Source organism: Corvus moneduloides, chromosome 9 (genome assembly GCF_009650955.1).
Source record: "Corvus moneduloides isolate bCorMon1 chromosome 9, bCorMon1.pri, whole genome shotgun sequence".
NCBI classification, from domain to species: domain Eukaryota; kingdom Metazoa; phylum Chordata; class Aves; order Passeriformes; family Corvidae; genus Corvus; species Corvus moneduloides.
Genome location: NC_045484.1, coordinates 9,198,060 through 9,224,735, shown reverse-complemented (window position 1 = coordinate 9,224,735; position 26,676 = coordinate 9,198,060). Strand labels below are relative to the sequence as shown.

Sequence of the window (26,676 nt, the reverse complement as noted above, 5' to 3'; positions counted from 1 at the left end):
AGCATGTTTATTATGATCCTGGTTAGAATGCCAAGAAGATCTGTTTGATTTCATGAACATGATATTTGTAATTTTACTGTTACATCAGGTGTTAGGGTAGTTTATTGAAAATGGACTATGTCAGGATATCAACAGTCATAATGTATTTCATGGCAAATAAAACACTCTGGAAGATTAGCAGAATAGCAAACAAGAGCTACCAGTTCACTTTGCAGTTAGTGAGTTAGCAGTGTCCCACGGTCTCTAAGAAAATGTACATAGTACCTGTACCTTTAGGCACCTACTACCTTCCTTCTGTAATGGAAATGGGCATGTGGATTCTAAGGGTAGATTTAGCAATCACTGTGTTAGCACTGCTTTAATGTTCCTATATCGAAGGTACCAAGTGAACTACTCACCATGACTTTGCAGATTCCAAATACAGTGTCTAAGAAGGTTTTTTAAAGCACTTTTGTGTAAGGTAGTAAAAACCAAGTTAGACTAAACTTTTTTCTTGGTGGTCGCAAACAGAAGAGAGTTTTGGTTTTGTCTTTTTTTTTTCTTTTTTTTTTTTTTTGTAAGGCATGTTGCAAATGGAGCTTTTTCACTTTTGTTGAAGTATGTCCTAGAGACTATACAATATATAATTCAGCTTGCAGTAGGTGTGCTTGGCATCTGTTCAACAAAGACAGCAAGTGTCAGGCAGGAGGATGTGTTCAGAATAACCTTACCTTCAGGAGTGCCCCATTTATCAATATCCCTACAATGGCCAGTGAAATAAATGACATAATCATTAGCTACAAAGGACTTCTAGTAACTGATTACCCTCCTAACCTGGAAAAGGTGGTGAGAGTGGGCTATTCTGAAGACTCCTTTTTTTTTTCCCCAGAAAAATAAGAGAGGAGACTGTGATAATGCAGTGATAATGCAGTGCTGAATGTACATATTCTGTGTAAGATGACTGAATATCTTCTAGAAAAAATATCCGCAGTCAGCCCCTCAATGATTTCAGAAACATAAATCTGATTAAGGACATTTACCTGTATTTGTATTCAGACAATGTGCTTGAGATCACATCTATGCTCACCAACCATATATAACACTGGTTCTGTTGCTGGAGGTGTCTTCTACCCTCATTGACTAAAATATTATAAATTGAAAGATGTTATAAACAGTAAGAGCTAGTTTTTAATATAAATCATGTTTTGCTTCTGTAAAACACAGTTTTGAAATAAGCATTGGTTGATCAGTAAATTCTGTTTCTTTAGCTAATGTGGTGTAATGTGAAAATATTGTAGATATCATTAGCTTCCTTTAATTTGGAGAAAAATCTTTTGTCTTGCTGTGTCAAGTAAGATCTCTTCATTCTGCAAAACAGTCAGATTTCCTTTTAATTAAAAATGAAAAAGCTAGGCAGCCAAAATTCAAATTGCAGATTACGAGAGTGCCCTCTGGTGGTTCCGCTTCCTTTCTGAAGTGGCCGGGCGCACCAGGACCCTCTGCCTGTGCGAGCCTTGCTTGGTACAATGAAGACCTCTTACGAATCGAGGGGTACTTCCTTTATTTGTGTTAAGTGAAATTGTCTCTGGATTTTGTGCAAATTAAGCATTTAGATGCTTTCATAGGTCATGCATGATACTATTTTCAGGATTAGGAAATAGAAGCTCTAAAGTAGAGGTATAATTACAAGATTGCTCAAACCTGCCCCTGCTTCCCACTAAATAGTGACAGTGACTGTTCTCAGCAGAATTGTGCTGTTTGTTCTGCACTCATAAACCAGTGTCAGCCTTGTGGCTGCCTGTCTTGGAGTTTTGCTGTAAAAATCACTTGAGAAATCTCTTCACTAATTACCATGATTCCAATTTAATTTAAGAAAAAAAATACATGGGGTAATGGTCAGGAAATTGCTCTGGAATTTTTTGTTACCCTGTGGAATGCTTGGGTTTTCAGGGGGAGGTCATCAGCATATCTGCCTCTGATTTATCTTACTGAAAGAAAAAAATTTATATACAAGCAAAAAGTTTGCAGATGCTTTTCTTGGCTGTTGTTGCTCCCTCTTGAAGTTTTTTAATAAATAGAAAGGCAGCCTTTCCGAGGGTCTTTCTTCTGCAAAAAAATGAACCATATTGGCATGTCTATCACTGTTTCCTTTTGCTGAAGCATCTCAAAGAAAAATGCTGTCTCGCAAAGTATCTTCAAAACTGAGTGCACCTTTCTGTCCTTAGTAGCTAATTGAAATAACCAGATAAATTTTTTCATCAGGAGAATTTATTGATATCTTAATGTAACAGTGGTATCTTTTACTTTCGTTTGCTGTGTATCTTGTGTCTTCCATGAGTCATATTTTTGCTCCGCTAAAGCAGGGAGCATCAGATAATGGTTGGAACCTGCGTCCCAACTTCCGTGTTGCTTTTGCCTTCTGGCTTGAAAGTTTGAAGAGCACCACTTTACATCTAAAACTTCATCTCTAGTACTCTATGTTCCCTTAATGTTTTCTTCCTCTCTGTATTCCTGTGCCTAAGAATGAAAAAAAAAAAAAAAAAAAAAAAAGTGCAATTAAAGAAAAAAAGTTTGTCTGGGGGCAAAAGTAGGGAGTAGAAGAAACAGGAAGATCTTTTCCTGCAGGGATCTCAGCATCTCTGAATGTGAGAGTCCAGATTCAGCCTAATTTTAGATACCTCTGAAATGCTGAAGTTAGCAGCAGTGCTGCCTTAGGCTCTTTCTGCAGTAAATGGAGAGAGGGGCATGACCAAAGGGCAGCTCAGCGCACCTAGTCTTGACTGCATCCTGATGATGCCTCTGTCTTGCTGCTAATTGCCTAATTTGGGCCCTAAAATAGCTGAAATTAGTAACATCCAACTCCAAGTGCCAGGCAGATTCCACAGCACCTTGCAGAGAAAGACCTTATTTGTTGAGCAGACGACTCCTACTGGTGTCAGACAGGAGGAGGGACTCCTCCTTGGTAATTCTTCTGTTTGGAATGCCCAGGCAGAGTAGAAATGTGCTTGGAGTCAGTATTTCTATTTCTAAGGCACAGTCTGTCTTTCCTTGAAAATGTGGGTAGTGTTTTCAAGCTTCATTCAGATAGGTTCTTCCACAGTGCATTGGTCTGATGGACAGGGTCCAGCGCTGCTGAAGTCGGGAGGCACGGGATGTTTGTGTTTACGATCACATCCACATTGTACATTCTAGTGTACGTATTTTTGATAAGTTTTCCTCTGAGAAAGTCACACATGATCAGCAAACAGTGCTCTCAGCAGTGATTGTACCATGAGATAGTTCTGCTGATGGAGGGTATAATGCACATTTTACCCAAAAGATCAATTTAACCAGTCATCTCTCTTTTATCTGCTTAGGAATTTTATCAGGCAGCGTGTTCCAACCAAATAAACTGGATTTACAGCTGTTCTCGTTACTAAAGTCACACATTGTGCACCTGAGTTACTTCCAGGTCTCTTGACTTTCCTGCTACCTCAAACCTGTGTTCCCTCTTCTGGTTTTGTTCATATAAACATTCACGTGGCTGTGTGCATATGGACACTGATTAGTTTTTCTTTCCTGACACACTCCCTTACCTTCCTGCTCCTGTGTCCACTGTGACCCCCTCAACCCTCCATTCTATAATTTTCCTTCCATCTAATCATTGAGTGTACATTAGGACATTAATAACCGTCAAAAAAGGGAAAATAAGTGATACATTTCTCCATCTTTGTAACTGGAAATTCTGCCGGGTGAGTCTGATTTTTAAAATCATCCACTAAAAAAATGAGCTGCTGGCTTTAGTTGTTGCAAATGGCACTGCAAATCTCCACGTCCTATTTTAAAAGACTAACACTTCTGCTTGTTGCCAGTAAAGTGGAGCCAGGCTGCCTTTGGATGGTGCACTCCTTGCAGCTAGAATGGTGTGTGGCATGGTGCCACAGTGCATCATCAGCTGAAAAGGGGAGGCTTTGCTAAGAATAGCCTCAGTGCCATTGAGAAAAGCGGGGTCTGGCTGTTGGGAGGTGATGCCTCCCTCTGGGCAATGTGGGACCTCAGGCTGATTTGGGGGGGCTCAAGCTTCCTGAGGAAAAAAGGGTCTGCAATTCCTCAGGGAAAATGGAAGGTTGCTTGTTGTTTTGGAGCAAAACATAACTATTTTTGAAAAAATATTTGCAGAAGCATGATTAATTGTTAGAAAGGAAAAGCAGCATTGCAAAATTCTCAAATGATACCTGAATGATGTTCAGGAGGCTAGCATGCATAAATGGCAGGGAGCTGAGAGCTTGTTCATTTTTCACCACAGTAATTCAGAACAAAAGTAATTACCATGTGCTATCCATGACTAAGTATCTCAACAAATTTATCATCCTTACTTATAATAAATCCTGCCTCAGCACAGGTATGAGGGTTTCCTATAACTTTACAATAGTCAGTGGAGATCTCTGTGGCATTAAAGTGTACTTGACATTTCAAAGCACTGTGCCCATACACGTATTTCTGGTAGTATCTGTTTAATTTATATCCAGGACAGTGTTCTGGTATCAGAGCATTATTGTTTAGAATCTGTACTTCTTTTCTATCTCTCCTTTCCTTCTTCTTCCATCAGTCTCAGCTCTCGGGGAGCGTAATGAGGAGTACCTTCTTGTGAGTCATGGCTTTAGGTCACAGCGTTTAACCGGAAAGGAAGGCGACAGGTCGTGCTTTACTGGAAGGTCTGATTGAGAGATCTTTTGCTTCCCTACTGGATGGAACCATAATTGTGTCTGGGATTTGGTTGGAGAGGAGGATGGGTAAAATAAAATACTGAATCATAAATAATAGTGGGCTTGTATTTATTTTGCTTTCTCATACTGAATGAGTAATCTCTACATTTTTAAGAAAAAGGGAACAGTACTTCATAGATTTAAACCATAGTATATATTTTTGGTTTTTTGAAACTTTATATGTGTTGATGTATTGAGTAGCCAGTAAATGTGAAATTATATTTGTGCTGCCATTTATCAAAAGATTATTTGTTTTGCATTTTGAGTGTAATTAATAGCAGCAGCCTTGTTAAACTTCCTGCCTTAGTATCAATCAATAAGCACTCATTACCAAAAGCTGGACTTCTGAAAGGTCTGGCATTATATAAAAAGCTGACATTTCAAAGATTGACTTTCCTGCCCAATCAAGAATATAACCATCTTACATTTAAATCCTTTAGCATTCATGTATTTGGAATTTTTATTCCAAAGTAGTACATTTTGTAAGGCTAGCAGCAAGCAGAAGAGGACAATTTAAGGACTGGCTCTCTCTTTATGTGGTTCTACCCATATTTATGTCAGCTCCTTTTTCTTATTTCAGTGATCAGCATTGGTTCAGGTCTGTATAGGTTGCAAACTACTTGCAGAAGGAGATTTTGTAGCAGGGCAGCAACCAGAGAGGATAGATATGTATATGAGTACAAAAAGGATGTATAGCCTCACACCAACTTGTGGAGAGCCTGAGCTTGTGTTTTAAGTGTGCTCAGCTCTTATATTCTGAGCAAGGTGAGAGATGAGTTATTGTGGTGCCATGTGCAGGAAGATGAGAGAAGTTTGAAACAGTGAAAGTTGAATCCCTGTTCTTGTTTTGATATAAATACATTAAGCAATAGATTTATTATCTAAGCAGAACTGTTTGGAAGAAGCAAAGCAACCAGGTACTTTCAAGAAGTTTGTTCCTTTATTTTATTGGAAAAAACATGACAGCAGTCTATTAAGACTTTATAAAGTTCTGGTGCAGCAAGAAAGGACTGCTGCCTTATCATTTCTTGTGGTAATAAATTTAAATGGTCTGGTTGTTATTAGAATGTTAATCAGGAAGGAAGCAGAAGTCTGTCCTTTTTTCATAAAGGGGTATAAAAAAGGTTACACACTTCAAAATGCAGAAAAGACAGAAATTAAAAGCTTAAATAACTGCAAACAGCAGGGTACGTCAGTAATGGAAGGCCTTCTTAAATGACTCTGACAGCTTTTGCAGGTGCACATACTCTGTCACTTTGCCTAGTGGAGCATTGAAAAAGTTTTATGGCTCTCCTTTTGGAATTTATTACAAGTTTCTTTCTTTCTTTTTCTTTCTTTGCAAAGTAGTCTGGACATACCCCTCCCTTGCAGTCAGTTTTATTACAACTCTTAAAGGAAAGTCACCTATTCAAAAACATGTGTTGCTTGTTGTCTCCGTGGTTAGCTCAGAGAGCTGTAAATGCTGGAGAAGGTTGTTATTTACAGCCAGATATTTTCCTTTCCTTGCCTTCCCCCCATATCTTCGCCTTTGTATGTAAACCCCATTTTATTTGGTTTAGCTGTTGAAATTCTCCCTGTATAATTTTATAATATACCCCATAGCATTTAAATTGGTAACAAAAATATTTTTTCAAAGAGTTTGACCATGAGGAGATAGGAGTTCTTGTTTTGGGGAGAGGTTTTAGGTTCACCAACTTCTCTGTTATGTACCTTTATATGATTATTCTTGCTTTCACTAACACACTTGCATATTACTGTTCATAGATGTTCTGAAGGGCCACAGGCCAATGCCTGTGGTGTTTACTGATTCTAATTAATTTTATTCAGCTCCTGTTTCTCAAACACACAATTTTTTTTCCTTTTTTCCCCTTTTTTTTCTTGAAGCTTGGTATCTGTGCTCTTTGAAATATTATTTATTATTTCAACAAATCAGCAGGTGTTATCTTGTAGGATTTTATTCCATTGACAGAGTTAATTCCTCTACAGATGAACGAGTGTCAGTTTCCATTTTGTTTTCTGCAGTTTCTCAACATTCTTAAAGAACCTTCTTCCCTGCAAAATCTCATATTTATGTTAGTAGAAGTAAATGTGATGGCAGCATCTAATTTTGATGCAAATTCGAAGAAAATGAGAGAGGCAGGCAGGGTTTTGCCCTCCTGGAGCCAATTCCAGGTTAGAGCTTGAATTACAATGAATGCCACATCAGAATTTTCTTGGGGAAGTGGTTAATTTCCAGTGTTAGAGAAAAAAAGTATTTTCATTTTCCCATTGAAGATAAATACTTAAAGCTGCAACTTTTAAACCAAAACCAGTGACTGTGGTTGTGACAGGGATCAGTAAGATAACCAATCACCAGTGTCAGTTAACAGAGTGGCTCGCCTCCCTTTAGTTACAAGCAGGAGAATGATTGATAGATTGCAACAGTGATGGGAATGACACAAAGAACTCACAAAAATGTTTCTCTGTATTCCATCCTATACTTTTTGCTCAATATGAATCTTAGTTAGGGTTCTTTGATGGGTTTTAGTACTCTAATAATTCTCTCATTTTCTGTCAACTACTACTTGGTTTAACACATTAAGAACCATATGTTTCCTCTTTGAGGGCAAAGAACTGTGGAAAGTGTTATCAAAACTTGCTGCTTTAATTAAATTCTCTCTTGTTGAACAAGAAAAAATGTCTCAGTCTATAAAGAGTGAATACTGAGGCATTCCTGAAAATAACGGAGGGGGGGTAGAGAGTTGCAGAGAGCGTCCTTGTGTTTGTAGAACCACTGACAACCTCTGTAATAGGTCACATACTGAAATCCTCACAGTACAAGATGTTCAAGCTCCTTGTAGTCTGAAATTAAGGCCATATTTCTTCCCCATCAGGGGCTTGTTGCAGTTGTAGGCATTTGGTGAATTGCATGATGAGATGTGGGCAGTAGCACTTCTTACTTGTGTATGACTTTCCTCAAAGTTAGCTAACGCTGTTTTCCCTCTGTACAAATTCCATCCATATGTCTTTAAATTATGGGTGGTTATCCAGGGTTCACAATCTCTTGAGTGCATTGATTGCCAGCATAGTTAAACTTTGCAGGTTTTTGATACAAAACAAGTGTAAGAGATGTATAGTCCTGAAGACAGTCATTTGTGAAGTGCAAGTAGCTAAAATTCCTGATTTAAATGTTGTGGCCAAGATAGCGACTTTTTCCCAATTATTGTGGAATTCTTTAGCTTATTTTTGTTTGCTAAATAATAATGTGATGTAATAGGTTAGTGAGTATTCTGTACAGAAGTGTGTGAATTTACAGCACACTAGCTCCTCCATGCAAAGTCCTCATGGGGTGCTCTGAGTGTGCACTAGGTTGGAGTTAACTGTAATCCACAGTAAATTATCCTGCACAAAGGCATTCTTAGTGAAAAGTTTCTGATCTGGATATTATCCCCTCTGCAGTCCTGTACTGCACCATAACATAACCATAGCAGTGTAAAGAGACTCCTGATTTCCTTTGTATTTGCTACTTCAAAAATCCATTTTTCTTCATGCTCAATAGACCACATGAACCAAAGCTTGGCAAATATTTCTGCCAGAAAGTACTAAACCACAGTGCTTTTTGTGATGTGCTTTCAAGGGTAGCTGGTAGACTTGAGTGATGCTTTTCCTCCAATATCCAGTCTTCTGCTAATCAATGCTTTGCATAAATATTGCACTCCAGGCTTTGCATAAATAATGAGGCCCTCCATAGGCCATGAAGAGAAATGGTTCTCTTTAATTGGTGATGCTTAAGGACTTGTTACAACCTTTACAAGACTTGATCAATATGTGGTTTTCCTCATCAAGTGCATAAGAAGCCTTAATGAATAAAGTGGCAGCTGGTCTCCAACTAAGTAAGCTGGTCTCCAACTCTAACTGAACTAGAAAAAATAAACAAAATTATGATGTTAATTGTCCTTCCTCCAGACTCGTTTCAACCAGCGCTTCAGTAACCAGGATTTTGCCTTGGATGAAGATGATGATGATGAAATTGAGAGAACAAGCAAGTAAGAAGCCTGTTTGGATGTGCTATATATGTATAGGAGAGAAGGTAACAAGTGTTATTCAGCAAAGTGGAGTTCGAGTGACACATTTTTGTCCTGACCAGGCTGCTAGCTTAATTCTTGATCTCGATGATGTCAAGTAGTTTAGGATTTAAATCTGCTTTAAAATGAGGGAGAGGCTATTATATCTTTTCATTATTTATAGTGTCCAGAAGAGCTTGACATAATCCTCAGTCTTCACAGCTCCCAGATAAAAAGACTACATACACAAAGAAACAGCAAAATATTCATCAACATGGTGGGCAGTGACCTCAGCTAATCTATTCTTTAGGGCTTGTGTTGTGGCCATGACAATGGGACATTTTTTGAAGGGTCTGAAAGATAAGTAATGCCTTGGAGGTTTTATATCGAGGTCTTCCTGTATGAGAACTAAAGGGAAACTGTTGAGGCTTAAGCTGCGTTGAGGCATTTTCTGAATTCAGGAGTCAGTTTTTGATAATGAACATCTGGATGTGAACCAGAAAGGACATTGAAAGCAAAATCAAGCAGCTTAAGCTGTGGTATAGCAGGGAAGAGGGAGCTAGTGAAGTGTTAAAAGGATATAATGAAAACAGTGAGCCATGGAAAACAGCCTTTATAGCAGTATTGATAGACAGAGGTAGGAAAAGACTGTGGTAGAATGGGGGTCTGAGATAAGGGTATTGCAATAAGAGAGGAAATAAGAGCAAAAGCACCAGTTCTCCTTGCAGATAGACAGTAGTCCAGTAAGTCTGCACATGTGGTGGAGCAAGAGTTGCCACTAGGGCAATTGTTTGGCTAGGCCAGGAGGCAGCTAATGGTAACTGCATCTCCACTGACACCATATATCTGTGTTCAGGAAAATTCTTGAGTAGAAAGATATTCCAGGTTTATGTTCCCATTCCACGGTCTTGAAATGCATTCTCCTGTGTCCTTTTAGAAGTGGTTATAATAAAATGGCTTTTGTGTTCCTATCTGATGGAAAAGTTTTTGTTTTCAGGTTATCATCAGAAGACAGTGAAGAAACTTCTGCTTACTTTTATGATAGTGATGGTTCTGGTGAAACTGGAATAACTCAGCATCAAGGAGAAATGGACTTGCTTGGAGAGATTCTGGACACGCTGAGCACACACAGTTCAGATCAAGGAAAACTCTCAGGAGCAAAGAGCCTGGATTTCTTTAGATCAATGGATGACATTGATTACAAGACTGCGGTTAGTCTTCTGCTTTCATTTGAAAGACAACCCAAGTCCATTTACAGTGGACTCCTGCTTGTGGAATGAACAACATGCAACTCAGACACTGCAGCACAGTCCTTAGAATTGCCAGTGTGTCTTCCTAGGGCTACATGACAGTACACTCATGCTGGCCACTGCGTGGTGGTTTTTCACCAGCCGAGAAATTGTCCAGGTTACTAAGTCATCTTGGAATGGTATTTTTCCCTTAAAGCAGTAATGGCATAGAGAGCTATGAGTAGTATAATAATTTACTTAATCAAATAGTTTAATATTATATTTCTATAATAGAAATCATATTTTTTTAATATATATTTCTTTTTTTTTTTTTTTTTTGCTGTTAAATCTGTTAGGCCTTGAGCTGATTTAGGATTTTTAAATGCAGTTTAGAAGGCATTTTCATTTTCACCTTGTAGCCTCAGACACTATAGTCATAGTGATATGGTGATGTTTCCTTCTTGATTTAAGTCATGGGATCCAGGTGGTAATTGCACCTGAAACACTGCTATACTCCAGAGTTTTCTAAGAGGGCTCCTTGTTCCTATTTTAGGTAGACTTGCACTGCTCCTTTAGTGTAAACACACTGCTTGCCTGCAATTAAAACCCTCACCAAGTCACTGCTGTGGTATTAACCAAAAAAGCATTAGTGTTTTTAAAAGCATTTAATTCCAGCACATATCAGCTGTCCAACACTTACTTTTCCTGAAAGGGATCCTATAGTAGAAGATTTGTTACTGCAGCAGCGAATACTGATGCAAATATTTATAAAGCTTGTAAAATTTTATATTATGAGTGTCACACAGGGGTTAGATTAATAAAATGCCTAGTTTTGTTTGACCAAAGAACTTTAATATTGAAAGTTGGTATAATTAATTACTGAAGCAAAGAGGAAATGCCATCTGGTTTTAGTTTTAGTCCCCTTCCCTCTCATATTGTGGATACAAACGAGAAAAGTGTGTCTTTGTTCACTGTCAAAACTGCTTTTGCCAAGACTGAATGGACAGAGGAGACAGAAATTCTTCCTCTGTACCAGGCAGTCCTTAGGCTAAGAGACAGTGTTCTGTGTGGAAATGTAAAAACACTTGGCCTTGCATTGTGTCTGGGATAGTTGTTTTGTAACACTGAGCCCCAAAGGGGATCCATGATTTAGGAACATACAAAATCCCTTCCAGTACTTGTGTTTCAAATATGCCAGTGTAGAGATGTTTCTTGTGACATTAACTATAAACTATAAACACATGTTTTTTTTCTTTCAGAACAAGTCAAATGCACCTAGTGAGAGCAACCTTACCCTGCTCTGCAGCTGTGCTAATGACCAGGCAGAGTGGAACCTCGGCCAGGATGACAGCGTCCTCCATGGGAAGCAGCTCCCCCCGTCACCAAGGAAGCAAGTTGCTTCTGATGGCCAGAGAGAATCTCTCTCAAGGCTGGAAGAAGAAAAGAGTGGCAAAACCTTTACTACTGACAAGATGGACACCACTAGTATGACATCCCTATCTCCAGTACGACCAAGTGCCCAGTTTACTTCCCTAGAAAGTTTCAAAGCAGGCTTTTCTTCCTGTCAGTATGCAAAGCCTAGTGAAACACTAAGCAATACCTCAGAAGATCAGCTCCCAGGAGGTCTTGCTCAACAGCCATCAATTCTGGTCCCTTGGGAGAAAGGTGGTAAGGAAGGAGATGAAACTCCAGAAGAAGGTGGACTTCTTCAAGAAGTGGTGTCATTATGTAAACTGAATTCTGCTTTTCACTATGGTTTAAATATTTCAAAGGATAGCTTATCCAGCAGTAGCAGTGGAAATAAAACGTAAGAAAAGTATGAGAAGAGAAACTTGACTCCCATCAGAAGTTAAAGGGAGACTACTCAGGACTCCGTGTAACTCCATATAACATGATAACCAAAAAATGAAAAGGAATCAGAGGTCTTCAGTCATAGAAATAATTCTCTTCAGTTGAGTACGCATTTTCTGCCATTGGACGTCTGCTTCTACGTTTACTCAGTTCATTTGTTGGCTGTAGTTAGGTCCACAAAATGGAGCTAAATATATGAATGCACTCTTAAATCAGGTACTAGTTAGTCTCTATGTTAAAAATACAGCAAGTGTATGGTGCTTCCTAGCATTTGCTTCCTCTAAGCAGCAGGAAGGGTGTCGCCTAAAGGTAGCCAGGTTTTGAAGGTACTATGTTAATCCCATTAAGCATGAAATGAACCAAGCAATCTGATTTGTCTGAAATGTACTAATGTTAATATTTGTAATGAATAATAATTGCCTTAATCTCTTGGGAAGAGGTTTAACTATCTTAGAAGATGAATGCAAATTTACAAAACAGCAATAATGATTTTCCATGGCAGGAATTTGCTTCAGCAAAGGTGGGGGGGGAGGAGACTTTTTTTACATTAAGGAATTTCTTGTGAATATAACTTGGAACTTACTCCAAACTAAAACTGTGGCTCTGTCTTCCAGACTTCAAAAAGGTAGCACGTGGTTTTCTCTCTTCTATAAAGTACATGAAGTGCTGAATTATAATGTGACATTTATTGACTTCTGTTTACAACTAAGACACTTTAAAGACACATTATCCAGTTTCCCTAGGTAGACTAATTCATCTAAAAATTCTCAGAAATGAAAGTGTAAGTGGAATTGATAGATTTCTATTATTTTTTATTTTCTGCAGTTTAATAGTTGGAAAACTAATTTGTGCCTAATTTGTAACACTAGAAAGCTAAAATTATAGACTCAGTTTGAGACTGCATATATCCAGCTCTCATTTTAGCCAAGTTAACAACCAAAACCTTCTTTCTAAATTCAGTGAAGGAGAATAAATGGTCCTGATGTATATTGTATTTCGAACAAGCATTTGTCCTCCTTCTGGCAGTGTTCCTGACAAATATTTGGATATTTAAAGTCTGAAAATTTTTAATGCTCTATGGAGCAGCTCTTTCATTTTTAAAATTTTCTTCCTCTTTTCTTTTTCCACCTCATCATGCATACCTTGTCTCTACAAACAGCTTAGGACAGAAAAGACAATCAGTTTCAGCAGATTGGGATCGTCAGCTTTGAGGGATATTTGTGGTGCAGTTAGTAGAAATAGCACATGGGTATAAAATGAACCCTGCCTGAGAAGAATGTTCTGCTGCTCTTCTAAGTCATGAAGCTTTTTTTCTTTCTTTCCCTCTTTGGCTTGAATGATTTCTCTTAATCTCAGCCTAGGCCTGAGTGAGCACATTGCTGGGGTCAGTACTTGGATCAGATTGTGCTTTAGTACCTTAATGGTAGTTTGCAGCAGAGTTTCATATCGGTTGCCTCACTGAGATTTATTAACTCATTTTCCTTCTGGCTGACACAAATGGAAAGGGTTTTTTTTGGCTGCTTTCTTAAAAGGCAGCTGACCTAAGGGAATTGCTCCATATTATGGCAGAGGCACTGTTTGAAACCTCAGCAGAGAGACTCAGTATAGTCAGACCTGGGGTTTGTTAGCACAAAGTTTCAGCTTGTTCCAGAATGAGAAGGGCCAGTACTTGCCACTGAGGATGAGCCTCCAGAATTAATTTTTTTAATCAGAGCAACAGAGCTAAAAGGTTGTAAAAGTGCAAATTTTGCAGAAATATCTGTGTCTGATCGAGCATGAACATTCCGGAGGGCATTGCTGGAGAATCTCTGTCCCAGAGCTAGCAGTTGTACATCCAGAGGTCTGTACACCAAACTATTTGTTTATCCTTTGGTTTCCTCTTGTGCATCAACATGATATGTTGTGGACTTTTTTAATAACAAAAAATGTTATTTGGCAAAATATTTTGCACTATTAAAAGTTGAAAGTATCATAAAAGTAATAAAGATCTTCACTCTCAGCTTTCCAGGTGGTCAGACCAGGTGGCTCATGTGCTGTTCAGATGACAAAGCTCCAGAGCAACCTCGTGGTTCCTTGTTTAGAGCTGGCATTAATGACTTGATAGAAGCCATTCTTCTCCCTTGCTGGTACTAAACATTGCCCAAGCATAGTGCTGCAATTGTGTCTAAGAGAAGACAGGCAATACCCAGGTTTTTGTTCTTGTAGCACTTCTCACTCCTTCTCATTCATCTCCTTGCGTTTTGTGATGAGAATTTCAAGATTCACGTTTTCTTTTCCTCTGCATCTCACATGATGTTTCTGTCCGTGGTTCAGTCTAAGTGGCTTTGTTTTCTTCATTTATTAAAGATAGTAAACAGTATTGATGTCTTAAGGAGTAAAATAGAAAAAAAATGGAAATTACGGCCATCATTACTTTCAAAACAGTCAAACACCTAAGTTCAGGAATGCTGCCAGAAAATGGTTTTCAAAAATGAGTCTCTAGTACAGGCTTAAAATCTTACTGGCTTTACATGAGGGTTAGACACTGAACAAATAATCACAGAGGTTGTCCCATTCTCAGCTTCGTGGAATAAATATGGAAGCCATGTGAGACTGCCAGTATTCTTATAGTTTTTATAAGGATCATAAAATTGAAAGTTTGATAGTGGAATCTTTCAAAATTGAGGCATTGTAGTAATAATTCCCGCCTTCATGGAATGAAAATGCAGGCTGAAAAGAAGTAAACAGATTAAATAAAAGATGGTAACATTCAACTTAGAATTATTTTAATTATTTCAGTCAAAATGTTTCTGTGCTTATGCTGCATTGTTTCCTTACTATTTACAAAGCCCATAGTTTGTTTACACTCATTAAATAGTATGTCTTTTTTGGTTTTGAACCTTGTATGGGTTCAGAAATAGCTTAGTCTTATATATATGTTGATTTTAACTGTAGGTACATTTTTTACTCTGTAATATACAGAATCCTTTTCCACTTACTATCAGTGATCTTTTAAAAAGGCTAATATTTGTGCCTTATTTAAATAGAATTGCCAATTACCAAATAGATAAGAGTCCAAACTGATATTACTGGTTCAACACTCTTGTTCTCTGTCCTTGTGATAATATAAAACTGTTCATTGGCTGCATATGCAGTATTTTCATTACCACATTGGGTTCTATATTAAGATAAATTTTCCAGGTCCAGTACTTTGCAAGTTTTATACTTGTATGCTTCTTACTTGTGGAAATCCTTCTAGTGTCTTTGAAAATCATCAACACTGATCACCAGCTACTGGTGAGGACTGAATTCTGCTCAGTCAGAGCTCCTGTAGTCTTCTTCAGAGGCATCTCTTTTCTTCAGGATCTCAAAAATCTTCCCATCTCTCCTGTTTAAGGGAGATACCAGCTTATTTGATTAAGAAGCTTTGTGGTCTGTTACTTACACATAGGAACAAATTTCCAATGTAGAAAGTCAAATTAGGACTTGAAATTAATGTTTTTGAGGTTATTTTGCATAGATGTCTGCCTGAAATGAGCCGTATCACTCATCTGGTTTGGGAGGAAAAAGTAAGGGCAGTGGAAGGAGAAAGGGATTCCTGGCTTGTTCCAGTGCAGTGTGGTGAAGCCTGGAAGCCCACAGGAGGGATAGTAACTTTGAAGAAATCCAGATTTCAGTTCTAGCTCAGTTACAGTGGTTCCAGCTCAGTCATGTAGGCAAAAGTCATATTGCCTGTGGAGTTAACCCCCTGTGGGATTTGCAGAATGGATAATACGTTGTCCCAGTCCAAGCCTTCCCAGTCATGTGTACAGAGATGTAACGTGGAAAACTGCAGATATCCAGGGAAGGACTGTGGATGCAGAGGTGATCCCTACCCACCCTCTATGCATGCAGAGGGCAGTCTGTGTAGAATAGGCAGTGGTTTGCTCTTCCATCTCACATATTTGGGCATCATGTAGTTCTGAAAAATAGACTTGTTCTGAAGAAAAAATGTAGTTGTAGAAGTTGTCATAGAACTTGTTGACTGAACCCTTCCTTGTCATTTAGCATTTCAGTGGTACTGCTGCTGTTGGGGTGGGATCATCAGAAACTCTCGACACTGGCTGAAGTCCCCTCTCAGGCATTGTAACACAGACTTCAGGCAGAGTTTTAGACAAATGCTGGGTGCTTCTGAAAATCCCACCCAATCTATTAGAAGAGTGTTTTAGACCTTAAAATTCTGTTTTAGGTGTCTTTTCAGGTTTTAGGATGAGCTAGTTTACAACCTTGTGTTCTTGTAACCAATGTAAAGTCTAGGCAAAAGAACAGTTAAACCAGGTTTTAAAACAGCTTCTCTTCATCCACCTACAGTCAATCGCATTCAGTCCTACAGAACAACCTTTGGTTGGTGCAGCTGTCTAATAGAATTGCTAGGAGCATCTAAAATACTTTCTCTATGCATGTAAGTAATCAAAGAAACATTTCATGCAATAATCAAGTGCCAGCATAAGGCCCTTTTGCAGATGCCACCTGTGTAATCCTGACTGTACCCTGTCCTGCAGAAGAACCCCTAACCATGGACCTCCCTGACTCCACAGGGAGAGTTCAAGAGGAGCTTTATTTCCAAGGAGTTAGCATCCTCTCCCTTGGCACCAGCCTCTAGTCCAGGTGCTGTGAGACTCCAGCCAGTGTGTTCCCAACAGCCTGAAATTTCAGGCTAAACAAATGTGGCAAATAAAATTAAGCCTGAGGCAAGCAGCTTCCTTATTGCAAAGCTCAGGATGGTGAAGGCTGTCTGTTCCTGTGGTGTTGCAGTAAATCTGTGAAGAATGAATGTAGAAATAATTGCACCAGCAAAACCAGTATGAATGGTGATGTGACTTGTCTTCGGTAACTTTGCTGCTATTAGGCGTGTCTGTCTCTGCCAGGTGCTGTTTACTTGTTAGCAGAATCTGAGCTGACCAGAACATGTCCTCATCTTCACTCCAGGAGCATGGACCACAGCTGGCCTAGAATTCATGTTCCTCTGGGTGTTGAAAATAAAGGAATGGAAAGGGATGATACGGTTTGTTTGTGCAAAACCTTCCTTGATTTGTTTTGCAATATCTGTTCCGCAGTTTCAGTCAGTGGCCAGTTGAAAGTACTTGACAGGTCTTTTTGAAAGCTGCTTCACTTATTCTTGTAGAGTTTCCTGGTGAGTCCACAGCCACCTCAGTCTAGAGGGCCATCCACAACCCACGTAGGTGGCAGGACCGTTGCCATCCTCTGCTGGGTTGGAGTATGAAGCGGGTAACACAGTTGGAAGTTACTCCAAGGTTTACTGTAGTAAAGGGTACTCAGATTGTACTATTACACAGGTCGATACTAACAACACTTGTATTTAGAATCCAATAACAGTATTAGCATTTGGAAAATAAGTTGAGTTCAAATACGTTAACATTTATTACAATTCTGTGTGAATTAACATTCTTTCTGTTAAAAATAAGGGAGCAACTTGGTTGGGAGGGGGAAATGTGTTGACTTTCAAATCTTCAGTGAATTTTGTGCAATATTTCTCCTTGTTTCAAATTAATTTAGTAGTGCACATCTGCTTTCATGCAGATCCATGAAATTGTATTTTTTAGAAATGTGTAAAATTACATGTAGCTTTGAAATATGGTTGTATGATAAAAACATGAAGAAATATATTCTAATGAGGCAAATGTATATTTCCAGTGACTGGGAGTGATTATGGATGTCACATTCTGTAGAAATAATGAGGCCTAAGCCAATGTTCACATACCAGTAGTTCCAGTTAACTCTTAAAAGTAAAACCTGGTTAAATTGAAGTAAGGTTAACTATTAGCATTTATGATGTTTAGTTTATACTTTGATCACTTGTTTATCATGGATAAAAAGTTGAGGTGTTAAGCATTGCTTTTCAGGACCAGGAGTGAGGTGAGAGTTCACAGCAATGACCACAAGAATTTAGTTTGTGACATCCCTAATTACCATAAGTCATTACTTAAAATATCTACTAATGTTGCCAGTGTCCTTTTAAGTTTTTGTAAATTAATTTCTTTGTATATTGATGTACATTTTCTTTTAACCTTTGGTTTTTCTTTGAGACCTTCTTTAAATTAATTTACTTGAATGAGGCAATAAAGCACTGTGGAAGAGCTAATCTTGGTGCAGCTTGCACACAAGCACATCATGCCTGTTACTTCATGATTTTTGAGGAGGAAGGGCAATTTAAAATGCTTAGTTGTTTGGCAGACTGACAATTTGTGTTTGTTATTTTTAAATCTGTGTCAGATATGATGAGAAATGCCTCATGGAACATGGACATGGAACAAAGCAACATCATGTATCTTGATGCTTCTAATTTTTTTTTTTTTTTTTTCAGAACATTTTTTTGGTGACTGTTGAAAACCATTCCCAAAAATGGCCCTTATTGTGAGCCTTTAATACTTAAAGGAGAGGCATAAAGTACAGGACACATTGAGATGTTATTGAAATTTTTAATTTAGAGATTAAAAAAACCCACACACCAAACAACCAGCACTGTCCTTACAGTTTTAAAAATTTTGTTAGTTACTGACCTTTTAACAAAACTAGAGCCAAATTTACTCCATGCTTTTGCACCTTCTGGACTACTGTTCAAAGCCACCTCGAGAACTGTAATTCAGACCTCAGACTACTGTTAGTAGTGCACTGTCTAGATGTATTAAATGAGCTGTGATGTGTGGTGTGGTTTGTTTTTTCTTTTTCCTTCCAAAGTTTGTGGCGTCAGTAGAAGTTTTCAGTGAATTCCACATTACCATAAAGTGCCCAACACTGTACTATAAAATAAAATTTAACAATACCAAAATTCCTTGGGCTGTGCAGGTTCTTGTTTGATGGGTTGATCTGAGCAGCATTTTTATGCATATACTGTATTATTTTGGAAGTTTTTCTCACTGAATGATCATTTCACTTTCTCAAATACAGAGAAAGCAAAATGTGTTTATTTGAATGCAATAATGAATTGATTAGTGCAAATGTTAAATGTTGATGTCCTTTGAAATTCCAGTGGTATTTTGCATTTTTAAAAAACCTTAGCTAATCATTCCTTTTTGTTAAACGGCTTTTCTTGGCCTCTAGATCTTCAAGTTATTGCCAAAAAAGTAGATATATTATCTTACTTCATAGGTTAAGGAATTTACATATTAAGGAGAGGCTGTGAGCAGAAGGTACAGTAATAATAACTGATGGATGCTATGGTTTGGACCTTTCACATTAGATGTTAGAAAAAGTACCAGTAATTGTGATAGCACCAAGTATTTTCGTACTGTTCAGCCAAGTACTGTCAGAGAGCTCTTGGGGATCTTGCTGGTGAGGGAGAAGGGGTGCCCAACCTCCTGTGGTAGCTGTGGTGGGATATGATGAGAGGTCAGACTGTGCTGCTGAGAGGCGCTGGGACCTCCCCTTTTTGCAAACCTGCTCCTGACACCCCCTGCTCTTCCTGTCCCGCTCCCCTCGGGCCTGGCTCTGGCCCCTCTGGCACCTGGTGGCCCTGTTGGGCCGTGTGACCACAGCTGGTGACCTCCTTCACGCCCCATCCTTGCTGCTGCTGCTGGGGAGAGGCTGCTGCAGAAAGCCCCTCTTGGCTTTGGTGGCGATCAGGAGTAAAATGAAGGTGGGTTTCATTTGTAACTTAGGTGGGCTCAAGAACCTGTAAGAGGTTAGCTGACCCTCACTGGTCTCTGCTGCTCCATCCTTCTCACGGGGAGGGCTCCTGGCTCTCCCCAGCTCCAGCACGGAGGAGCTCCTCCGTGGGCTGTGGGTGGATCTCTGCTCCCCACGGACCTCCCTGGGCTGCAGGGGCACAGCTGCCTCACCGTGGGCTGCGCCTTGGGCTGCAGGGGAATCTCTGCTCTGGCGCCTGGAGCAGCTCCTGGAGCAGCTCCTGGAGCAGCTCCTGCCCCTCCCTTCTCGCTGACCTTGATGTCTGCAGAGCTGCTCCTTTCTCTTCTCTCTCTCAGCTGCTATTGCACAGGGTGCTTCCCCCCTTAGCTGTTATCCCAGAGGTGCTGCCACTGTGGCTGATCAGCTCAGCCTTGGCCAGCTGTGGGTCTGTCCTGGAGCCGGCTGGCATTGACTCCACCAGACATGGGGGAAGCTTCTCACAGAAGCTTTTTAATGTAGTTGCAGGTGTATGGCTGTAATTCAGCTAGAATTTCCCATTAAATGGCTATGCAGCATAATCTGATCTGTGATTCACTCTTCTAAATTAAAAGCATTTTGATATCTTATGCAAACCATAGAGACTGTGGTTTCAATATTTATACAATCCACAACTGATGAGAAAACTACAAATTATCTTGATCCAGAAAAGTGAGGGTGTGATTTCAACACTTGCCATTAGACCTGTGCTAGCTTACTGCAGCCAGAAGAGTGATGCCAGCTGTGAAGAGTGGTAGCAAAGGGGTCCTCACTGCTAGATGAAGCATAGCACATCTTGCAGTCATTTCGTTGCCCACATTTATTCAGCTGTTAAAATGACAGCTGTGAAAACAAAGTTTTTGTCATAGATCCAGGTTATGAGTCAATTGAGGACATTAGAAAAGCAATCTTTGCAGAAGGAGTGGAAGGTATGAAGCCTTTCAGGTGAAGTTCACCTGCTTTCCTTAGTTTTTTTTCTGAGGGCACTGAGAGTGTGGTTGCAAGTTGCCTTCTGTGGATGTTTGAGTTAAATTCTTTCAAACCTGAGAATGAGAAAGAGGTAATAAAAGGTAGTCTAAGTTGGCAGATTTTACACAGATGGTACAGCATCCTGTCGATACAATACCAAGTGTTTGTGAAAAACTCTGAGGGGTTGGGTGTAGCAGCCACATGGTAGCACCCTGGGTACAAAAGCTGGCTCGTGTATTAGGAGTTGTGTCATTTGAGGGAAAAATGCAGCTCAAAGCACTGTTTTACTGGGCACTTACTTAGGAGGAGAAATCAGAAACTCTCCTCTTCATTAGTAACTTCTTGGTTGGTTGTGCTTCAAAAGCAGATGAGAATTGCTTTTGCAACTCACTTTTACTTTGACACAGTGCAGCTGCAGCCGATCCTGAATGATGGACAAAGCATTTCATTTTCATTCTAGGACTCACTGTGTGTTAACCTCATGTTTACAAAATGAAAAGTAACTTTATCAAATTCAGGGATTTAGATTTTTATTTGATGTGACAAGCAATAACAACAACAAAAACCTAAGCAATGCCTGGAGTGTTGTTGTGGGTTTACTGGTATTCTGATAAAGCAGAGTAGAGTCAGTCTGCAGGTTTTCACCAGTCAGAAAAAAATGCTAACAGCTTCTTGCAGTTCAAAAGCCCAGAGGCAGTCAATCCTGTTGGAAATTCTGTATAAAATATAAACAAGTGCTAGTTCTAAAAGCAAAATTTGGGAACCACATTTGGAATATGCTATGGGCTGTATATTATTTCCTTTCTGTGATTTCCTGTTTCACATTCGTCCTGAAAGTCGAAGGGCTGGGCTTCTGATGGTGTACTGCTCCACTAATTTTTTATTTTTGGGTCCACTTCTTCTCTCAAATAATTGTCACTGAAACATGGGGAACAAAGTGGAAACAAACCCCAACATGCAGCTCTAAAAAAGAAAGGTTCAGTGTGGCCTGAAAAGAATCTACTAAACTTAGTTCCAAGGCTTTTCCTGTTAGGTCTGTTGGCTGTTTTTAATTGTTAAATCCTAAACTACTCAGTTTCATGGATGAGACACAGTAAAGATGTTCTCTGCCATGCAGAGCTTACATAACACTCATTTGCCTACAGAAGTTTGATTTCCAGGTGTGTATAATTCTATGGATAACCCAGCTAAATTGTGATACTCTACCTTGAAATGTGCTTTGGAAATTGTAGATACAGCAGAAAGTTCTGTCTTGCCTACAGACCTCAGCTCAGTTACCCTTGCATTGGCTCCACACTCAGTAATACACCACTTTATGGAGTCAGCAGTGTTCTGTTCACTGTTCCTTTTGAGAAAATAACCTGTTAGTATAGTACCACCTGTTTAGCAATGAGGAGGATTATGTACTTAAAATGTTCAGCTGAATAATACATACAAACATCTGACATTTGGCCTGCTCTGAGAATAGGCGACATGCTTATTTAACGATTTCGAAAATGTTAAAATGGTGAGGTAGAAATTAAAATGTCATTTAAAAATATTTGTATTTAATTTATCTGATTCAGTCCTATTCCACATCTCCCCTTGGCATATTTGTATGGGGGGTCACGGTAGCAGTGTGACACCACAGATACTTTGAACGATATACTGAACATTGTTGGCATTTCAGCCTAATTAGTTGCATCCTATTTTGTGATTTGTCTTTGGTCCTTTGGGTTGCTGGCCCAGGATTTTTTTTTTAACCTTTTTTTTTTATGCTCATCATTGTCTCATTTTAAATGTCAACAGACCAGTATTTGTGTAATTGGTTTTTTCCCCTTACTTCTTTTCTCCCCAATGTCATAAAATTTGACAAGCGATTTCTACATCTTAGGCAGGCTACACAAGAAAAATACATCCCAGGACTGAGTGACAAACACAAACTAACCCAGTCTGTGCAGGTCTTGAGTGCAGCCACATATTTTTCTGGCCAGTGGTCACTGTTACCCATGGTTCTAAACCAAAATGATCTTCTCTGGGGCTGGTTTAATCAGTTGTGCCAGCACTGGCCTGCCCTGAAAGGCAAATCTGCATCTTCTCTGTTGGGCTCATTTCTCATGCAAAAACTTGCTGGAGCTTCCTTCTCCCTGGGGTCAGGTTTATCAGTTGTCTATGATCCTGCCACGGATCCCTCTGGAAGAAAATGCTTGGCACTGGGCTTGTTCAACAGGACATTGAGGTCTTATACGTTCCAGAAGGAAAGTCCCAAACTGCTGGTTTGCTTTAAGTGACCCTTGCTTGATGTAGGGTTGTGCCCAAGGGAATATTTAAATCTCTGGAAGAGCTGCAGTCACCAACACATGAGGATGCACTGCCAGAAACTGAGGGAGAAGAGCAGTGCACGGGTTTGCTTTTTTCCTGCTTTGTCACTGGGATCTGGCTCCGGGTTGCTCCTTTTGTGGGTGTTTCTAGGTCGTTGTAGGCAAGCTGTGAAGCGCTGTTCCCACAGTGGTGCTGCAGGCAGCCAGGAAGGAGAGCCTGGTGCTTTTTCCTCCGAAATACTCTTGGGCTCCTGGCTGGTCCTGAAGTAGCTGTGGTACAGGCAGGGTGCCCTGTCTTGCTGGGTGCCCATGGGCATCCTCTCCCTGCTTGCTGAGGAGGGGATAAGAAGCAGCTAAAGCTGCATTTATTTGTTTAAAGTGTTCTGTCCTCCGAGCAAAAATAGGTGGGAACGCTCCACACGTGTTCCCTGAAGATTTATACTTCCCTAATCTGCCTAACGATTGTGCAATTACCTAGGAGTAACACCCGAACTCCTGTTATCTGTGTGCCAGCTGCGAGGGAGACGCTCAGTTGTTTATTTAGTGGGACTAAAGCAGCTCTGTGAGCCGAGGCTGCCCCGGGCCCTGACTGCCTGGGCATTGCAAACACAGCTGGTGCAGGGGCTGCTGGCACAGGTGACAAGGGCCACAGCCAGCGTGGTCACATCGCCTTAAGGTGGCCCTGCACAGCCCTTCCCTTGCTCCCACTTCTCCCCTGCTGCTGCTCCTGCTGAATCTCTGCTGCCAAGAAGGGTTAGCACAGGTGCCAAGTGAAACTGAGTGGGTTTAAATTGGAAACATGCATTTTTGTCAGCGCTGGTTATTACAGTACGTGCCAGTGGAAATTGCGCTTTTGCTGGAAGTACAGGTGGAACCTGAAAGGTCACACACAATATTCAGCTGAGAATGGCATGCTTCAAACGGTGCCATGAAGAGCATGGAACCAGATGAAGGCCTCTGTGGCTTTTCTCTGATCAAAAAAGATGATTTAAAGCCATGATTTGGACATGCTCGCCTCGGTGGTGCTCAACAATGTTAGATGGATTGCTGGGGAAGGAATTGCTTTGTCAAATGTCTCTGGGGAAAGAAAAATCATGGCCTGACAAAATCAGAAATTAAAAGCAACATTTGTGAAACCCAGTCAAAAACCAGCAAAGTTGCTCAAATTGGTGGCAATATAAAATCTCCCAATACATTTTTATCTAATAAATATAATTTGAAAGAACGTAAACTCAGAAAAATCACTGCTGAATTGAAAACTCTGCCCGGCTTTCAGTACTCCACCTGTGCCTTGATTCATAATTTATGCTCTGGCTTTTCGCTGTGCAAGAGGTCTTCACACCTCATGGCATGCATTATAGATGGAGGAGTTTAGGTTAAAACATGCTTTTACTGTGAGGCTTCGCATACCGTCCACATCAAATTCATGTGTGCAATTTAAACAAGACCTCACTCTGCTCCCAATAAATGCACACCAGATGTATCTTTTATAAATGTTAGGTTTTGCAGCATCTTGACACATGCCAGTAGTTTGAAGGCTGTGCATGCTTCAGTGGGGCATGAAAGCCCCATCCATTCATTCAACTGTGACATCTTGCAATAGGCAAAATTCTAGTGGTGTCAGCTATTCACTGCTCAACTTTATTGAGTTACAATGCCTAATCTGATGCTCTTTTTTTGAGTTATTTTCAAAGGTGTCAGTTTTCTTTAGCTGAGAGGTGATTGAACAGCACAGGAAAAGGAACTTGGCCAAAATCCTCTGATCCGTGATTCCTGATGTTATGTGACATTACACATGTAAGGTTTGTCCTGCAGTGAGACTTGGGGCTTATGTTAAATAAAACATAGTACAGACGTTTGAGGCTGGGAAAAAGACTTTGCTGTCTCTTATCTGGAGACAAGATTTCTGCGGCAGTACTGTATTCATTATGGCCATTTTAAAAAGTGTGTCAACTATTTTCTTTGTTTAAAACTGTAAATTAGATGAAGCTTGTTATTAATTAGCATCTGTGTGAACAATAATCACTAGCCAGATGTAGACAATGACAAAAAAATGTGGCTTAGGTAATCACTGGCCAGAAACCTGGATGGGCAAGATGCTTCCTCACGTCCTCCAGGACCAGGAAGTGTTTTGGAGGCTTGGGAAGGGAGATGATTCCCCACCTGAGAATGGCCTGCTGCAGCTGGAAAAGTAGCATGGCATTATTGCTGTAAGTCTGTGAAATGTACTCTGAAAGTTTCAGATCACTCAGTTATACTCAATAGAAAGATAATTCTATTTTGTTGGAACAAATAGGAGTTCTTGTTCTTCCTCGAGGCAGAGTGAAAAAAATCCTTGGTGGTGCTGGTGGCATTCCTCTTCCAGAGAGCACAGAAAAGCAGTGTTTTCTATTTAAACCCCACGAGGATCATGATTATCTTTGGAGAGTGAGGTCTTAACAGCAGTCAGTTACTAAAATATTGGCAAACAGGAGTTTCATGTTTTTGGAGATGTTCCTCAGGTTCAGGCTTAAGAGGTGCTATTGATTTAAGCAGTGAAATAGAATTCCCCAGAAATCCCTTGGACACACTTGGATTCTCCTGCTTTAACTTGTGATTTTGAAGAATAGATAAACTTTTATTTAGATGTCCGAGAAACAAAAGGATTGGACAATTATTTTTAAAAAAACACCTAGTGATGCTTAACATAGCCCCTGGAACAGAGTTTTGGGGGATGTGTGATGAGGAAATAGTGGCTGACACACACTTCTCAAAGGAGGAGACAGGAGTAATTGCTCAATGGATTTGGATTCACCAAGGTACCCTGTGGTTACCTGGCAGTGCTCGAAGTGCCCTGCTCTGGGTGCATGATAGCTGCTCTGGCTGCAGCACAGGATGCTGCTGCTTGAGTTTGGTTGGTTACATGCCAACATGCTGAGAAAAAAAATTTTCTCGCAAAAGTTCACATTCACCTTCTGTCCTGGGTGTATCACTTCTGCAAAATGAGCTGTTCTTGCCAAAAGAATTTGTAGCAACCTCCTTGCCTTCATGACAGGCCTTTGGAGGGCTGGGGTGAGCACAGATGCCTCTTCCAAGAAAGTTAGAGGACAGGGGTGTGGGAATAGCAGGCCTCAGCTGGGAAAGAGACTGTGCAGAGTGTGGAAGGGACCAGAAGCGAGGCAGATTTGGCCCACAGCGTCAAAGGCATCTTTTCACTGTTGGGAGTGGTTTCTTTGGGTGCTGTCTCCTCAGGTCTCTGCTGTTTGGAGAGTCAGCTGCTCCCAGGCCATTGGGGCAGGGCTGGGCACGGCTCAGAGGCATCAGAATGAAGGAATTGTGTCTTACCTGGAGGTGTCCTGTTCTGCAGCTGGGCTGCAGAGGAGCTGAACTGCTCCAAGGACACTCTGTCAGGGTGCTGATGCTTTTGAAACAAAAGGACTCTTGGCTTTTGAGGTCATTGATCTTTATTGAAAAGTAACAGAAGGACTTTAGAAGAGAACAGAAAGTCCCTCATGAAAATGGGACTTAAACATTAAGTGAAGAAAATCCTTAGAGCTCTGCCACTTTTCTGCCTGCACTTGTCCACAGTGCTGGAAAGACAGCAGTAATTCCAAAACCAGAGCATGTGCTTCTCAGCTTGTATAAATTGGCTTCTGTGGAGCTGTGTTGGCTTGGGACCTGGCACAAACACATCCCTTTGGTGGTCCAGGGCAGTGGGTCGGTGTGGCTGCAGCAGATGACGGTGCAGACTGCCGTGTTGAGGCTGGCAGCCCCCACTGTTCATCTCATTCCCAAGTATGGAGAATGTTTCTGGATCACTTGATTCCTAATGGCAAATTTGACTTCTTAAACTGTAAATATAGTTCTGACCTGGGAATAATTTCATTTGTAATTGCATGGTGAAATGATCCCATAATGCAAAAATAATACAGGCTTCATG

General features: G+C 40.2%; 1 protein-coding gene across 5 annotated transcripts in view; it reads left to right on the top strand.

Moving 5' to 3' along the window:
* The window catches only part of DENND1B (DENN domain containing 1B), a 165,544-nt gene extending 146,889 nt beyond the window's left edge, over nt 1-18,655 (top strand). For all 5 annotated transcript variants that reach the window (XM_032117239.1, XM_032117237.1, XM_032117236.1 and 2 more), the window contains 3 exons: nt 8,670-8,749; nt 9,765-9,978; nt 11,256-18,655. In XM_032117239.1, coding sequence (XP_031973130.1) covers nt 8,670-8,749; nt 9,765-9,978; nt 11,256-11,807 — 846 coding nt within the window. In that variant the 3' untranslated portion in view covers nt 11,808-18,655. The remainder of the gene's footprint in view (nt 1-8,669; nt 8,750-9,764; nt 9,979-11,255) is intronic.
* The last annotated feature ends 8,021 nt before the right edge of the window (nt 18,656-26,676 follow it).